Source organism: Salvelinus alpinus, chromosome 14, assembly GCF_045679555.1.
Source record: "Salvelinus alpinus chromosome 14, SLU_Salpinus.1, whole genome shotgun sequence".
Taxonomy (NCBI): Eukaryota; Metazoa; Chordata; class Actinopteri; order Salmoniformes; family Salmonidae; genus Salvelinus; species Salvelinus alpinus.
In genome coordinates this window covers 10,773,842-10,792,064 of record NC_092099.1, presented here as the reverse complement: position 1 = coordinate 10,792,064, position 18,223 = coordinate 10,773,842, and the positions used below count along the sequence as shown (strand labels likewise).

General features: G+C 43.0%; 1 protein-coding gene across 2 annotated transcripts; it reads right to left on the bottom strand.

The window, feature by feature from the left end:
* Window positions 1–329: 329 nt before the first annotated feature.
* Window positions 330–9,043, bottom strand: LOC139538405 (mannose-1-phosphate guanylyltransferase regulatory subunit alpha-A-like). 2 transcript variants are annotated; one of them, XM_071340394.1, is made up of 13 exons: window positions 8,906–9,043; window positions 7,954–8,051; window positions 7,763–7,866; window positions 7,460–7,652; window positions 7,272–7,331; window positions 7,050–7,180; window positions 6,867–6,881; window positions 5,855–5,995; window positions 3,657–3,754; window positions 3,511–3,557; window positions 1,714–1,806; window positions 1,333–1,501; window positions 330–1,146 (listed from the first exon to the last, which is right to left on the bottom strand). In XM_071340394.1, exons 1-13 carry the CDS (start codon window positions 8,943–8,945, stop codon window positions 1,046–1,048), a joined length of 1,290 nt encoding a protein of 429 aa, XP_071196495.1. In that variant the 5' UTR covers window positions 8,946–9,043; the 3' UTR covers window positions 330–1,045. The 2 variants fall into 2 exon arrangements, with proteins under 2 accessions (XP_071196495.1, XP_071196496.1); XM_071340395.1 differs by lacking the exon at window positions 6,867–6,881.
* Between the last annotated feature and the right edge of the window lie 9,180 nt (window positions 9,044–18,223).

Genomic DNA, 18,223 nt, shown 5'->3' with positions numbered 1-18,223 from the left:
ATGAAACATTTCTGCATGATCGTGAGAATCAATGTTTCTTTTCTTAAACTTGGAGCTGATGGTTGCAATTTTGTTACAAAAAACACTTTTAGTAATTAAAAGGTAAAAACTCAGTCTGAAACATAAGTGATTGATTAAAGCCAAAATCAATCCATTTCAAAATGAGTCACGCATGAACAAAATTGAATACTGGTTAACTATATCCCATTATGATTGTCACAAATAACAAAGTACAGAATCGAAGGCCAGAATCTCCAGGTCACCTGTTATGTTCAAATTTCAAGCAAACATTTCTTGATTGCTATTTAAAAGTGGAAACCGGCGAATGGTTCATCCATTTTTGGACTTTTGCAGATTGCCCCTTTAATCAAAAGAAACATGAGACGGTCAACAATGTATTTCAGAGAAGAATGTCAGAATAACTCTTGCAATTAAAATGGTCACGTTTTAAATCAAAGCACTCATGTTAAAAGGCCCCCAAATTACCCCTCATAATTAAACAGTTTGTAACCAATTCCTTTAATTTTGCAATCTTATAAAAGTCTGCAGCAGATTAGTTTACATTTTCAGGATGCAATTTCTGAGTAACAAAAGGTTAGCACCACCACCTAAAGAAAGTAATGCCAGTAACCCCATGACAAAATATAACCATTATTTTATAATTCCCCTTACATGGTAGTCAATCCATCATACAGAGCTCATTATAGGACTAGTGCAGAAATGTAACAGTTAAAATACATTTTATGAAACGTACGTTTCATAAAAGTGGTGGGATGACATTCAGACGTGTCGAAGTAATCAAACCAACCAACGCTCATCATCAGCCTCCCAAAGCATCTCAAATGATGGTAACGTCAGTTAATGCATAAAGGCAAAAAAACACACACAATATCAAATCTAGAACTTTCCAAACACCTAAACAAGTGTCATCTACTTTTTAGATATTTATCTTATGTACAATAACCCAGAGGAAGTGGCATTGTTCTTCAAGCTAAAATCCTTCATTTGGTTTGACACTAAATGAACAGAGCACACAGAAAATTAACTACAATATAATTTGGTTTTTGAAGCTCCGGTTGAGGTCTTTGTATGGCAGAACAATTGAGTTGAGAATGATTACCTCGGCCGGGATAGTTACATTACAACCTGAAAAAAATAGCCATATTAAAACATTGTAATGGTTACATGCTCCAAAAATCAACCTTTTCACACTATTGCCCTGAAACGCACTGTGCTGGCTCAGATATTTCCTTTTCAGCACAGTTACAGCAACTATGGTGGATGCGTAACCAGCCCAGCTCAACTCAATGTTATAAGTTATAGTCAACTTACCAAGAATGGTGATTGATGGCGTGAGTTTTCCATCTCTGAAGAGTGTTTCACTATCTATTTTGGCATAGGGGTCATTTGGATTGGGGTCACTGGGAGTTCCTTCAACTCTGGCCCACTTGCCGATAGTGCTGTCCCATCCCACTATACAGTTCAACACACAACTGTGATCCTAAAAGAACCATATGACAATGGAATTAGGTCAGTGTCAATTATCAATCCTACTTTAAACAAGTGGACATAATAAATAAAACATGATCTGTGAGCTATGATCAAGGGAAGAACAGCCATTTCAGCATTTATTTTTTGACTGAGGAACTGGCCAATTTTTTCCCAAACAATAATTTGCCATAAAGGTAAGGTAGGCCAATAGGAACTGCTTGCCTGTAGAGTAGCCCCATGGAGAATGATGGACTCCCTCACTCGCACCCCAGCCCCGATGGTCACACCTGTGCCTATGGAGACGTTGGGACCCAACTATAGAAAGAGATTTATTTCGATGTTTTATTAAGTATCATTTATTGTCTTTTTGCTGTTGTAGCATGTAGTGTCTTTGACTGTTGAGGAGTTGAATTGTATAGTATATACACTACCATTCAAAAGTTTGGGGTCACTTAGACATTACCTTGTTTTTGAAAGAAAAGCACATTTTTTATCCATTAAAATAACATCAAATTGATCAGAAATACAGTGTAGACATTTTTAATGTTGTAAATGACTATTGTAGCTGAAAACGGCAGATTTATGGAATATCTACATAGGCGTACAGAAGCCCATTATCAGCGACCATCACTCCTGTGTTCCAATGGCACGTTGTGTAAGCTAATCCAAGGTTTTCATTTAAAAAAAGCTAATTGATCATTAGAACCCTAGCACAGCTGAAAACTGTTGTTCTGATTAAAGAAGCAATAAAACTGGCCTTCTTTAGACTAGTTGAGTATCTGGAGCGTCAGCATTTGTGGGTTCGATTACAGGCTCAAAATGGCCAGAAACAAAGAATTTCTTCTGAAACTCGTCAGTCTATTCTTGTTCTGAGAAATGAAGGCTATTCCATGCGAGAAATTGCCAAGAAACTGAAGATCTCGCTGTGTACTACTCCCTTCACTGAACAGCGCAAACTGGCTCAAACCAGAATATAAAGAGTGGGAGGCCCCGGTGCACAACTGAGCAAGAGGACAAGTATATTAATGTGTCTAGTTTGAGAAACAGACATCTCACAAGTCCTCAACTGGCAGCTTTATTAAATAGTACCCGCAAAACACCAGTCTCAACGTCAACAGTGAAGAGGCGACTCCGGGATGCTGGCCTTCTAGGCAGAGTTGCAAAGAAAAAGCAATATCTCAGACTGGCCAATAATAATAAAATATTAAGATGGGCAAAATAACAGACACTGGACAGAGGAAGATTGGGAAAAAAAGTGTTATGGACAGACGGATCTAAGTTTGAGGTGTTCGGATCACAAAGAACAACATTTGTGAGACGCAGAAAAAAATGAAATGATCTGTCAAGCGTGGTGGATGCAATGTGATGGTCTGGGGGTGCTTTGATGGTGGTAAAGTGTGAGATTTGTACAGGGTAAAAGGGATCTTGAAGAAGGCTATCACTCCATTTTGCAACACCATGCCATACCCTGTGGACGGCACTTAATTGGAGCCTATTTCCTTCTACAACAGGACAATCACCCAAAGCACAGCGCCAAACTATGCAAGAACTATTTAGAGAAGAAGCAGTCAGCTGGTATTCTGTCTATAGTGGCCAGCACAGTCACCGGATCTCAACCCTATTGAGCTGTTGTGGGAGCAGTTGTGGGAGCAGCTTGACCGTATGGTACGTAAGAAGTGCCCATCAAGCCAATCCAACTTGTGGGAGGTGCTTCAGGAAGCATGGGGTGAAATCTCTTCAGATTACCTCAACAAATTGACAACTAGAATGCCAAAGGTCTGCAAGGCTATAATTGCTGCAAATGGTGGATTATTTGACAAAAGCAAAGTTAAGGACACAATTATTATTTCAATTAAAAACCAATATTTATAATTGTGTCAACGTCTTGACTATATTTCCTATTCATTTTGCAACTAATTTCATGTATGTTTTCAAAGAAAACAATAACATTTCTAAGTGATCAAACTTTTGAATGGTACTGTATGTAGGTAAGTAGTAAGAGCAAGGATAAGCACTTACCACCGCAGTAGGGTCAATATTGGCTGTTGGGTGAATGTAAACATTTCCTGGGACAACAAAAATAAATAATTGGTATAAATACACTTGTAAAGACAACCAAAAACTTCAAAAAGGTAACAAAAGGCAAGTACTGTACTATAACCTACCACTTATTCTAGGCCCTCCTTCCTTGTTTGTAGCCAGTCTTTCAGGGTGGGTTTTATGGTACTGGTTGAGGTACAAGCGACTGGCGTATATTGCAGACCTGTCATTTTTTTATTTGCAAAAAGCAAATTGTAAAATGGGGAAATGTAAGATCACTAAAGTTAATGAACGCAGCAAAAAAAGAAAAGTCCCCTTTTCAGGACCCTGTCTTTCAAAGATAATTCGTAAAAATTCAAATTACTTCACAGACCTTCATTGTAAAGGGTTTAAACACTGTTTCCCATGCTTGTTCAATGAACCATAAACAATTAATGAACATGCACCTGTGGAACGGTCGTAAGACACTAACAGCTTACAGGCGGTAGGCAATTAAGGTCACAGTTATGAAAACTTAGGACACTAAAGAGGCCTTTCTACTGACTCTGAAAAACACCAAAATAAAGATGCCCAGGGTCCCTGCTCATCTGCGTGAACGTGCCTTAGGCATGCCGCAAGGAGGCATGAGTACTGCAGATGTGGCCAGGGCAATAAATTGCAATGTCTGTACTGTGAGACGCCTAAGACAGAGTTACAGTGAGACAGGACGGACAGCTGATTGTCCTCGCAGCGACAGACCACGTGTATCAACATCTGTACAGGATTGGTACATCCAAACATCACACCTGCGGGACAGGTACAGGATGGCAACAACTGCCCGAGTTACACCAGGAACGCACAATCCCTCCCGTGCTTAGACTGTCCGCAATAGGCTGAGGGAGGCTGAACTGAGGGTTTTAGGCCTGTTGTAAGGCAGGTCCCCACCAGACATCACCGGCAACAATGTTGCCTATGGGCACAAACCCACCGTCACTGGACCAGACAGGACTGGCAAAAAAAATGCTCTTCACTGACAAGTCGCGGTTTTGTCTCACTAGGGATGATGGTCGGATTCGCGTTTATCGTCGAAGGAATGAGCGTTACACCGAGACCTGTACTCTGGAGCGGGATCGATTTGGAGGTGGAGAGTCCGTTATGGTCTGGGGCGGTGTGTCACAGCATCATTGGACTGAGCTTGTTGTCATTGCAGGCAATCTCAACGCTGTGCGTTACAGGGAAGACATCCTCCTCCCTCATGTGGTACCCTTCCTGCATGCTCATCCTGACATGACCCTCCAGCATGACAATGCCACCAGCCATACTGCTCGTTCTGTGCGTGATTTCCTGCAAGACAGGAATGTCAGTGTTCTGCCATGGCCAGCAAAGAGCCGGATCTCAATCCCATTGAGCACGTCTGGGACCTGTTGGATCGGAGGGTGAGGGCTAGGGCCATTCCCCCCAGAAATGTCCGGGAACTTTCAGATGCCTTAGTGGAAGAGTGGGGTAACATCTCACAGCAAGAACTGGCAAATATGGTGCAGTCCATGAGGAGAAGATGCACTGCAGTACTTAATGCAGCTGGTGGCCACACCAGATAGTGTTACTTTTATCAGGGACAAAATTATTCAATTTCTGTTAGTCACATGTCTGTGGAACTTGTTCAGATCATGTCTCAGTTGTTGAATCTTGTTATGTTCATACAAATATTTACACATGTTAAGTTTGCTGAAAATAAACACAGTTGACAGTGAGAGGATGTTTTTTTTTTTGCTGAGTTTATTTAGTTTAGAGTGATCAATGCAATGATTAGCATATTTTGAGTTTCTGTAATACACGATTTCCAGTGTTCTATTTGTAACTCCGGGTGCCTGTTATTGGTCACGAGACTAGTTGCTGAATGTTAGGGATTATTCTCATATCTGTTGATAGCGAATGCCGCCAGACTGGAGATACAAGGACAAAAGACACATTATTCACGGTTGTATTGTTGACATTCGGTGAACACTGTATAGTTCTGTGGCAACTGACAAAGTCACTGCCTTCTGGTTTTGAGCTCTTACAAGCCTCTCAGGCTGCCGTTTACAGAACATATGGTGATTTCTGATTAAGATATAAGGGCCTACTCAGAGAAGGCCAGTTAGACATTTTCCTGTGCCTGTTGCAACTCTTAATAAAAAAATCTATCTGGCTTATTACCTTTACCTATGACTGGTCTCCTTTTTGTTCACCTGTAAATTCCTATTACACAGATTCAGAAGATGGTTGAGTATCCTACTCCAACATCTTCAGGTCCCACTGACCACTGACCACACAAGTTATTCACAGATTGAGACGACCTACTCACCCTGCAGATTTGATTTGGCTCCAGATGGCAGGTGTTTTGTAGACATAGAGCTTGCCCTGCCCAGCCAGGGCTGTGAAGATGTCCTGTTCTAACCGAATGGCCTCAGCCCGATGCCAGCCGTTGCCATTGGTCTGCTCGTCTCTGTGAGGAAGAGACCAATCTATGAGACCATGCTCTTAACATTTATCTCTGGGCACATTTGTTTTGCATCATCCGGTAGCCACATTTTAGACCATTCAATTGGTTTTAAAGTGATAACTCCACCCACCCACCCACCCAGAGCACCAGGCGATGCAAAACAAGCGTGCTAAATAATTCTCTAGTACAGTGTTTTCTAAATGTTAGCTCACAACCACTTCCGATTGGATTGTGACCTAAGGCTAGCTTGAAGGTCACAAGAAAGTTTGAAAGACTTTAGATGGTCTTTAGATGGTCATTAGACTTTAGATGGTCATTAACAGCACCAAAGTCACCAAGAAGAGTTGTCAAAAAGACCAATTGATTCACCAAGTGCCCAAGGATACAGTGGGGATTGTTAAAAGTTGATAAAGCACGGTAGTATTAAAATGGATTGTGGAAGCAAAAGTAATTTGACAAAAGAGGGATCAGAGGCAACATGGTTGACTTGAGTAATGGAACACATACTCAAGGAAGTCCAAAGATATTCTTATATCAAGGTCAATGTCACAACAATCCCTTTGAATGGGTCCAAATTTGATATTTAAATATTTGATTGTGCGATTTACTACTAACAATTGTATAAATGTGTATGCCAACTCCTTCAATCTTGACAAATGATGATGATGATGTGCACATCAAAAGATAAGTGAGTGTGTGGAAATAAACCTTCCAAAACACACCTTTTGAGAGTGATTTATCACCCCATGCGCTAGTATTGTGACTCAATGAAGAGATACGCTTTTTAGATATATATTTTTGTGTGACATATTTGACTAATGCGTATCTCTACTCTAAAACCACACTGTGCAGTGGCCTAGTTGTACCGACTTACCCCTCGTATGGATATCTGGTGATGGGGGACGGGAAACAGAATGATGGCAGGAAAGGGAAAAGGGAAAAAGACAAATGAGGAGAAACAAGGATAGGAAATTATCACATTTGCATGCACCACTCCCACGCATAGAGATCCTAGGATCTCCCACGATAGGGTCCCTGAGGGATCCCTCCCACTCACAACAGCATGTCCTGCTGGTTCTTCTGGAAGACTGCCCCAATGTGTTGGAAGATCTCCGGGGTAAACAGGTAGATTCCACAGTTGATGATGTCACTCACAAAAGTGCTAGGCTTCTCCACATAATGTAAAACCTGAAATAAGAGCAAGAGAAATACTTGTTGGATCAAGTAATAACAGTCATAATTGTAAATATATAAGCGTGACTAAAATGTGCTGCATCACCTCATTCGTTTGCTGGTTTTCCACAATACAGCCATAGTTCATGGACTGCTTTCTGTTTGCCTGCAAAATCAAGAAAAATAAAACAAGTGAAAGACAAATAATGATATCCCATTGTCTCCAAGTATATTCCCAACTTTTCCCTGTATTGTTGAAGGCCTAAGCCATAGAAACCATGGACGTCTCCTCACAGTTGTCCCCAGGATGACGAAACTGCTAGGCTCTCCGTGTTCCTTCTGGAAGTTGAGCATCTCTGGTAGAGGAAACTCAGAGCACACGTCAGCATTCATAATGAAGAATGCCTCAGGGCCACCAGATAGAATCTGATCTCTGAAATGGTAGATGCCACCTCCAGTGCCCAAAGCAGCATACTCCTGCAAATACCTACATAGTTTCAACAAGTATATCAATTAGACTACTGTCCATCCATGTGTTCTATGCTTTGTCTTATTATGACAACGTTCATACAAAATTACTATGATCCTCTCCTTTACCTGATTGATATTTTGAATTCCTGCTGTGCGCTACACATGAATCTGGTAAGTTCTTCATTTGGCTGGTAAAAGCCAATTAGCAAAATCTCCTTCATATTTGGCACCTATGGGAAAAATGCAAACCATGTTTCTTTCTACCAATGATGAAGATGAAGATAGGGACATTTATTATTTTGTCAGTGCTAGCCTACCTTGGCACATTCTTCAACGTGATGCTGAAGCATGGGCACACCAGCCACTGGAAACAAGGGTTTCGGGACCTCAAAGGACAATGGTCGAAACCGTGTACCTGTATGACAAGTAGGGCAAAAGTCACCTGCTCAGTTGATCATAATTATATTTTGATGACCTGTCTATCCTCGATCAGCACGCCAGTTCTTTCTGGAAATAATTAGAAGATACCTTGGGGAAAGTAAAGAACCTATACTATCCTAGATTCTATGGAGTTGAAAGCACCCCTATTCTATTATTTTCTTTTCTATTTTGGTCTAGTGTTGAAAGCACCCAACTTGTTCAATGTGACAATTCAAGTATCTAGCACAGAATGTCTATGCCAGGCTATCTTGACAGCTAGCTGTCAGCCCTTTTTCGACAACGCTTATCGGCAAAGTTCTTAGATATGGCAAGCTGCACCTGAGGGTTTCCATGATCACGCCACGTCATTCATTAGCCTACAACTAGGGTGTATTCATTATGCAGATTATCTTGCAAAACGTTTTGCTCCAAACGCTCTTTAACGTGAAGGAGAAGTGGTTTTCTTAAACGTAAATTGTCTTTCATTTTAATTGTATGGTTTCCAAGCGTTGCCATTCAAATCTGTAATAGTCTGCGAAGTGTTTGGCACAAGCAACTATCGATTCGGCTATGCGGTGAAGTTGAGTGAAGTCCGCTTATTTTTTATGAAGAGAGACACGACTTAACTTCAACTTCCGTTTATGAACCAAACGGAACTGAACAGCGTTTGGAATAAACGGTTTCTGTTGCAAAAAGTTTTGTAACAGAATTGTCGTAACGAATACACCCCTAGGTTAGCCCTTCAGAGCCAGGCTAGCTAACAGCTAGCCTGATATGTGGCTCTAGATAGCAGAACTGGAGGAATTAACATGTATGCATTTGCAAATTAGTAATTAACTTAACACTCACCTTTCTGTGGGCCTCCAATGAGAATCACAGATTTCAGCATCTTGAATTTGTTGTAGGTAATGTTAGCTGTCTACTAGTAATCTGGATCAAATCCTGACTTTCTTGTCTTCTTCCTGTTTGTTTTTGCTTATCACGTCATCACGTAAAACGGAGGCTTGTGGGAAGTGGTGTTTTGTATACCTTTGTATATCAGAGGCATGTCAAATAATGAGTGGATGAATGCTGTAATGTTATATTCTGCTAGTTGTGACATGAATTATATTTTATTGTAAAACTTTAATGGGGGATTTACATGAATTTATCCTGCTCATCACATTCTCTTTTTCCCACTACTAGGATTCCTTTATGTCTCTCCAAAGTCAGTTCAAACCGGGTCAAACACCTGCTTCACACTGATACCTGTTGTTTCACATCATATTTATGCATGAAAAATGCCTAAGGTCAAAGAAGATCATGAACTTCAATAAAAGAGAACTATACATAAACAGATACAATAACAGAGGAGTTTACTTTCTTATTTGCTCATTAAAATGTAACCTGCAGTAAAATGATCTCCCAAGCGGTTTCTAAAGCACATCTTTTCCACGTTAACTATAACATATGCAAATCCACAGATAGTGTTTGTATCAAAACGAATGGAACACCATACTCTGCAATAATCATAAAATGAGATACGAGTCTCTTTGGAGAAGTTAGGCCTCTTCAGCACTCAAAATGTGCAATTAGAGAGACATGCTTAGAGCAGCAGTAAGCATGAGGCTGGATCTGCTGCTATTCTTAACTCCTAAAGCATGTCATATAGGACTTGAATTTGAATAAACCAGCACATGTAAAGTACTCTATCTACCCATTTCCCTACCCTTCACAAGAACAAAAGGATTAACCACTAGGGTGCAGCAGCATAATAAGATTATGACATTTCAGGATGTCAGTACTGCATATGTTTAGTTAACGACAATGCAAAAAGTCACCTCCAAAATGTTTGGCACCTATGATAAAGACGAATAAAAAATATAATACCAGTAGTAAACTGTCATTTTCTAACATGTGGGATTATATTTTTCTCTATTAATGATTCAATGGAATTAAACAAAATAACACATCTCAAATCCAATTTAAAAAGTAGCCAAAAACGAAGTGTCATAATTATTGGCACCCCTGTTTTCAATACTTTGTGCACTGAGACTTTTCTGTAATGTTATATGAGATTGGAGAACACATTGGGACAGATCTTAGACCATTCCTCGATACAGAATATTTCCAGATCCTTGATATCCTTTGGTCTGCGCTTAATGACTGCCCTCTTCATTTCAAACCACAGGTTTTTAATGGGGTACAAGTCAGGAGAATGAGATGGCCATTGCGAAATGTTTATTTTGTTGTCAACTAACCATTTCTTTGTGGATTTTCATGTGTGCTTGGGGGTCATTTTCTTGCAGGAAGATTCACTTGCGGCCAAGTTATAGCCTCCTGACAGAGGCAACCAGGTTTTTGGATAAACTGTCATTTTTGGGCACATTCTCACCATAATTCTGTAAATTCTGATCTTCATACTGTATATCTGGTACACCTGGGTCATTTGGATTTGTATTCTACATCACTGTAAATATATATATATATATATATATATATATATATATATATATATATAAACACACACTCTACCGTTCAAAAGCTTGGGGTCACTTAGAAATGTCCTTGTTTTTTAAAGAAAAGCGAATTTAAATAAATGCTGTGATCTCATACAAACACCAGTCTCAACTTCAACAGTGAAGAGGCGTTGTACCAGATCTTCAGTTTCTTGGCAATTTCTCACATAGAATAGCCTTCATTTCTCAGAACAAGAATAGACTGATGAGTTTCAGAAGAAATTCTTTGTTTATGGCCATTTTGAGCCTGTAATCAAACCCATAAATGCTGATGCTCCAGATACTCAACTAGTCTAAAGAAAGCCAGTTTTATTGCTTCTTTAATCAGCACAACAGTTTTCAGCTGTGCTACCATAATTTGCAAAAGGGTTTTCTAATGATCAATTAGGCTTTTAAAATGATGAACTTGGATTAGCTAACACAACGTGCAATTGGAACACAGGACTGATGGTTGCTGATAATGGGCCTCTTTACGCCTATGTAGATATTCCATTTAAAAAATCAGCCGTTTCCAGCTACAATAGTCATTTACAACATTAACAATGTCTATTGATGTTATTTTGAAAGAAAATTGCTATTCTTTCAAAAAGCAAGGAAATTTCTAAGTGACCCCCAACTTCTGAACGGTAGTGTAGATACAGTTGAAGTCGGAAGTTTACATACACTTAGGTTGGAGTCATTAAAACCTGTTTATCAACCACTACACAAAATTCTTGTTAATAACAAACTATAGTTTTGGCAAGTCGGTTAGGACAACTACTTTGTGCATGACATACTCATTTTTCCAACAATTGTTTACAGACAGATTATTTCACTTAGAATTCACTGTATCACAATTCCAGTGGGTCAGAAGTTCCCATACACTAAGTTGACTGTGCCTTTAAACAGCTTGGAAAATTTCAGAAAATTAGGTCATGGCTTTAGAAGCTTCTGACAGGCTAATTGACATCATTTAAGTCAATTGGAGGTGTACCTGTGGATGTATTTCAAGGCCTACCTTCAAACTCAGTGCCTCTTTGCTTGACATCATGGGAAAATCAAAAGAAATCAGTCAAGACCTCAGAAAAAGATTTGTAGACCTCCACATGTCTGGTTCATCCTTGGGAGCAATTTCCAAATGCCTGAAGGTACCACGTTCATCTGTACAAACAATAGTACGCAAGTATAAACACCATGGGACCACGCAGCCGTCATACCGCTCAGGAAGGAGACGCGTTCTGTCTCCTAGAGATGAATGTACTTTGGTGCAAAAAGTGCAAATCAATCCCATAACAACAGCAAAGGACCTTGTGAAGATGATGGAGGAAACAGGTACAAAAGTATCTACATCCACAGTAAAACAAGTCTTATATCGACATAACCTAATAGGACGCTCAGCAAGGAAGAAGCAAATACTCCAAAACCCTGATTAAAAAGCCAGACGACGGTTTGCAACTGCACATGGGGACAAAGATCATACTTTTTGGAGAAATGTCCTCTGGTCTGATGAAACAAAATTAGAACTGTTTGACCATAATGACCATTGTTATGTTTGGAGGAAAAAGGGGGAGGCTTGCAAGCTGAAGAACACCAAACCAATCCGTGAAGCACAAGGGTGGCAGCATCATGTTGTGGGGGTGCTTTGCTGCATGAGGGACTGGTGCACTTCACAAAATAGATGGCATCATGAGGAGGACAATTATGTGGATATATTGAAGCAACATCTCAAGACATCAGTCAGGAAGTTAAAGCTTGGTCGCAAATGGGTCTTCCAAATGGGCAAAGGCCCCAAGTATACTTCCAAAGTTGTGGCAAAATGGCTTAAGAACAACAAAGTCAAGGTATTGGAGTGGCCATCACAAAGCCCTGACTTCAATCCTATAGAAAATTTGTGGGCAGAACTGAAAAAGCGTGTGCGAGCAAGGAGGCCTACCAACCTGACTCAGTTACACCAGCTCTGTCAGGAGGAATTGGCCAAAATTCACCCAACTTATTGTGGGAAGCTTGTGGAAGGCTACCCGAAACATTTGACCCAAGTTTAAAGGCAATTTAATGGCAATGCTACCAAATACTAATTGAGTGTATGTACACTTCTGACCCACTGAGAATGTGATGAAAGAAATAAAAACTTAAATAAATAATTCTCTCTAATATTATTCTGAAATTTCACATTCTTAAAATAAAGTGGTGATCCTAACTGGCCTAAGATAGGGAATATTTACTAGGATTAAATGTCAGGAATTGTGAAAACCTGAGTTGAAATGTATTTGGCTAAGGTGTATGTAAACTTCTGACTTCAACTGTATATATTGTGGCGTACAGCAGGTCAGATACCGGGGGAGACTCGTCGAGGCCTGGTGACAGACGGAGTATATATCACGAGGCGATGGCTCCATCTGCTGGACGTGCCAGGTCTCGACGGGCTTTCCGGCCTGGACTAATTGGGGCTGATTGGGAGCTGGTGAGTAATCAAGGGCTGATTGCTCACCAGCTGTGCAAGGCCCATAAAACTGGCAGAAGGGCAGCGACACAAGGGAAAGCGGGGGAAGAAAGGACTCCCGTATAGTTGAGGACGGTTGCAGAGGTATGTGCAGGGAGTTCAGTTTTTGTGCCCGACAGGATACAGCAAGACCCGGAGCCCAGAAGACGGTTTCCCGGAGAGGGTCTCATGGGGGAGACCTATCCTTTTCTTTTTGATGTATTATTTAAATAAACACCATTGAAACCGAGCTAATCATTCTCTGTCCGTATCTGATCTGTGTAAACGTCTTGACCAAACCCCCTGGTCTGCCACAAGTGGTGGAGAAAGCGGGCATTCTGATAACGTGGTCAGATCAGGTTTGACGTTTACACAGCATCAGCATGGACGAGTTGATAGCTCAGTTCGTCCGGGCCCAACAAGCACAACAGGCGGTTCAGGAACGAATGCTGGAGGAACAGTGACTGCAAAACGTCTGCCTCGTTGAGGAAATCAGGAAGCTGCAAGGAGGAGCGTCTCCTGAATGACATCCCAACCAGTTTTTAATCAAGCTAACGGAAGACGATAACATCGAAACATACCTCTACGTTTGGACGGACAGCGCTACGGGAAGGATGGGCAAGGCCAAAGTGGGCTAGTCTGCTGGCCCCGTTCCTCTCTAGGAATGCCCAAAATGTGTATTGGGATCTGAACGACGAACAGGCAGCTAACTACGACGGACTCAAACGGGAGATACTCAGCCGATACGGGTACAGCCTGGCCCGTCGGGCTCAACGGTTCCACGACTGGAGGTTCGTACCCGATGCATCTCCGCTAGCCCTTATGAGCGACCTACTGCGAGTCACCAGGGCATGGCTCCTAACCGACGTATTCACCCTCTCCATCCTCGACAAAATGGTCCTGGATCACTTCTTATGGGTGCTACCCCACGACATGAAGAGGGCAGCAAGTCTATGCGCACCCCAGACCTTGGAGGGCCTCCTGGAAGCAGTGGAGACGCATCAGAACACTCAGGCCCTGCTGAGTGGGAGCCGGAACGAGTCGGTGACCCGTTCGAGGGGACGGAAGGACAGCCCCACCGCTATATCCCCGAACCAACAGTCGGCAGTGCCAAAGGACCGCAAACCTTTGGAGAGACCTGGGGCCGACCCGCCACCAACGACCCCAGGTAGATGGAGACCAAAGGAAGTGTTTTGAGTGTGGCGCCCGGGGGCACATTGCCTGGAATTGCCTGGCTTGAGAGGAGTCGATGCCATCAGCTAGCCTCAGACGCGAGGTGGGTCACGCCGTAAACTATGTGACCTCCTGTTGGGCGCACCACGAATCAACTGCACCCATGGTCCCGGTGAAGGTTGACGGACACGATACGGAAGCGCTGTTAGACTCCGGAAGAATGGTTACGCTCGTAACCACGAGCCTGCTGAACCAGGGGCCCAAAGGGGCAGGGAGATGTCCAATACCCGTGTTCACGGTGACACAAAGTGGTATCCAATCATATGGACCAACCTCGTGACGCCACCAGGGAGCTGCCAGATGATGGTGGGTGCAGTACCAGAGTTGCCGGTACCTCTCCTAGTGGGATGGGATTGTCCGCTGTTTGCGGCCCTATGGTGGCACGAGTTGAGGAAAAATATACGAGCCGGCCGAAGAAGAGAGCGGGGACGACCCATAGCCTGTGCGGCCCGGAAGCAACCGGTTAACCAACCTGTATCGACAGGTCCGGAGTCGGAGGCGGAGGGGGCCAACTGAGGGGACAATTCGGGACGGCCCAGTGGGAGGATCCGAACTTGAAAGCCGCCCCCAGCCAAAGTTATAGCGGTGGATGGACAGCTACTTCCGGGGGTGAGTGACTGGCGATACCCCCATTTCCAAATCAAGAATAACCTTTTGTATCAGGTGTCGCACCAACAGGGGGAACTTTGAGAGGTATTGTTGCTGCCCCGACGGTAGGTGGGAACCATTCTTCAGCTGGCCCACACCCACCTGTTGGGGGCACACCTGGGAATGGAGAAGACCCGGGAACGGATCGCTGCCCGATTCCACTGGCCCGGGATGAGGAGGACAGTGGAAGACTACTGTCACAGCTGCCCGGAGTGTCATCTCACTGCCCCGAAAGCCCACTTCCAAAACCCATTGGTCCCCCTACCGATCATCGTGGTGCCCTTTGAATGTATCGCCATGGACATAGTGGGACCCCTGGTTAAAACAGCATGAGGTCACCGGTACATCTTGGTGATAGTAGATTATGCCACCCGGTATCCCGAGGCCATTCCCCTACGGGTGGCGGTATCCAAGGGAATCGCCCTGGAGCTGTTCCACCTTTTTAGCCGGATGGTCATCCCGAACGAGATCCTGACAGACCAAGGTACTAAGTTTATGTACCGCCTAATGAAAGAGTGGTGTGCTCTCTTGCAGATTAAGCAGATCCAGACCGCCGTCTTTCACACGCAGACGGATGGGCTCATCGAGCGCTTCAATAAAACACTCAAACAAATGCTGCGGAAGGTCATCGAGTAGGACGGGAAGAACTGGGACCAGCTACTAACCCACCTACTGTTCTCAATCCGAGAAGTATCCCAGTCTTCCCCTGGGTTTTTCCCTTTCGAACTCCTCTACGGGAGGAGGCCTCGCGGCCTACTGGACCTCGCCAAGGAGGTGTGGGAAGCCCAACCGACCCCATTACACAGCGTGGTAGAGCACGTGGAGACGATGAGGGAGCAGATGACAGCCATATGGCCAGTCATGAGGGAACATATGGAGAAGGCCCAACGTGCACAAGCCCAGGTCTACAAATCGGGGAGCCCAGCGCCGAGAAATCCAGGTGGGAGACAGGGTGTTGGTCTTAATCCCCATGGCCGAAAGTAAGTTCCTGGCAACATGGCACGGGTCATACGAGGTGATCGAGAAGTTGGGACCAGTCAATTACCGAGTACGGCAACCGGGGACACGGAAAACCCAAAATATTTACCACGTGAACCTGTTGAAGAAGTGGCACGAGAGGACAGCCTTGGCCGTGTTATGGTCGGGACCCAGGACGCCAACAGTACCAGTGGTAGTCCCGAGCAATGAGGACCTCGACCCGGCCCAGAAGCAAGAGCTCAGGGAGCTCGTCGATCAGAACATGGCGGTGTTCTCCGAGAAGCCGGGCCGCACGACCCTCATTGAACACCACATCCGTACCCGGCCCGGGGAAACAGTATCGGATTCCGGAGGCCCGAAGGAAGGCCGTGAAACAAGAAGTGGAGGCTATGCTGAGGATGGGGGTCATTGACGAGTCCTACAGTGCATGGTGCAGCCCCATCGTGTTGGTGCCCAAACCGAACGGTAGCCTCCGCTTCTGTAATGATTTCCGGGGTGTGAACGCCATAAGTTTATTCGACGCCTACCCCATGCCGAGGGTGGACGAGCTCATCGACCGATTGGGAAAGGCCCGGTACATCAGCACCCTTGACCTGACCAAAGGATATTGGCAGGTACCGTTGGCCTCCCAGGGAGTTCAGTTTTTGTGCCCGACAGGATACAGCAAGACCCGGAGCCCAGAAGACGGCATCTTTGTGATTTATTATTTAAATAAACACCCTTGAAACCGAGCTATTCATACTCTGTCCGTGTCTGATCTGTGTAAACGTCTTGACCAAACCTCCTGGTCTGCCACAATATATATATATATACAGTGGGGAGAACAAGTATTTGATACACTGCCGATTTTGCAGGTTTTCCTACTTACAAAGCATGTAGAGGTCTGTAATTTTTTTCTGGATTTCAAAAATCCAGAAAATTACATTGTATGATTTTTAAGTAATTAATTTGCATTTTATTGCATGACATAAATATTTGATCACCTACCAACCAGCAAGAATTCCGGCTCTCACAGACCTGTTAGTTTTTCTTTAACTTCTTGATGCCAGGGGTCAGATTATTATTATATATATTTTTAAATAACGTTCCCAAGGTAAACGGACTATTTCTCAGGTCCAGATCGTAGAATATGCATATAATTTACAGATTAGGATAGAAAACACTCCAAAATTTCCAAAACTGTCAAAATATTGTCTGTGAGTATAACAAAACTGATTTTGTAATGAAATCTAACCCGGAAGTGTTTATTTATTTTTTATCTGTGTTTCATTGCCCGTCTTTCTTCCATTTAAAGGGGTATCAACCAGATTCCTTTTCCAATGGCTTCCTCAGGCTGTGATCAGGCTTTAGACATAGTTTCAGGCTTTTATTTTGAAAAATGAGCGAGATTTTTCAAAACTAGTCAGGTGTCCTTTGATTAGTTCCTGCGCGCGAGAGGGGTAGCTCTTCATTTTCTTTCTCTCTTTTATTGAATAGGTTACGGTCCGGTTGAAATATTATTGATTATGTTTGTTAAAAACAACCTGAGGATTGATTATAAAAAACATTTGACATGTTTCTACGAACATTACGGATACGGTAATTTTCGTCGAACGGAACGAGGCTGTGGTTTTCTGAACATAACGCGCAACCCAAATGGCGTTTTTTTGTTATAAAACTAATATTTATCGAACAAAAATAAAATGTATTGTGTAACTGGGAGTCTAGTGAGTGTAAACATCCGAAGATTATCAAAGGTAAGCGTTAATTTTATTGCTTTTCTGACTTTCGTGACCATGCTAATTTGTGGCTAGCTGTTCTAGCATTGATTGATACACTCACAAAAGATTGGATTGCTTTCCCTGTAAAGCATATTTTCAAAATCTGACACGATAGGTGGATTAACAACAAGCTAAGCTGTGTTTTGGTATATTTCACTTGTGATTGCATGATTATAAATATTTTTAGTAATATTTTGCGCCCTGCAATTCAGCGGTTGTTTAGGAAAATTATCCCGCTAAAGGGATCCGTAGCGCAGAGAGGTTAAGAAGCCCTGTTCTCCACTCATTACCTGTATTAACTGCACCTGTTTGAACTCGTTACCTGTATAAAAGACACCTGTCTACACACTCAATCAAACAGACTCCAACCTCTCCACAATGGCCAAGACCAGAGAGCTGTGTAAGGACATCAGGGATAAAATTGTAGACCTGCACAAGGCTGGGATGGGATACAGGACAATAGGCAAGCAGCTTGGTGAGAAGGCAACAACTGTTGGCGCAATTATTAGAAAATGGAAGAAGTTCAAGATGACGGTCAATCACCCTCGGTCTGGGGCTCCATGCAAGATCTCACCTCGTGGGGCATCAATGA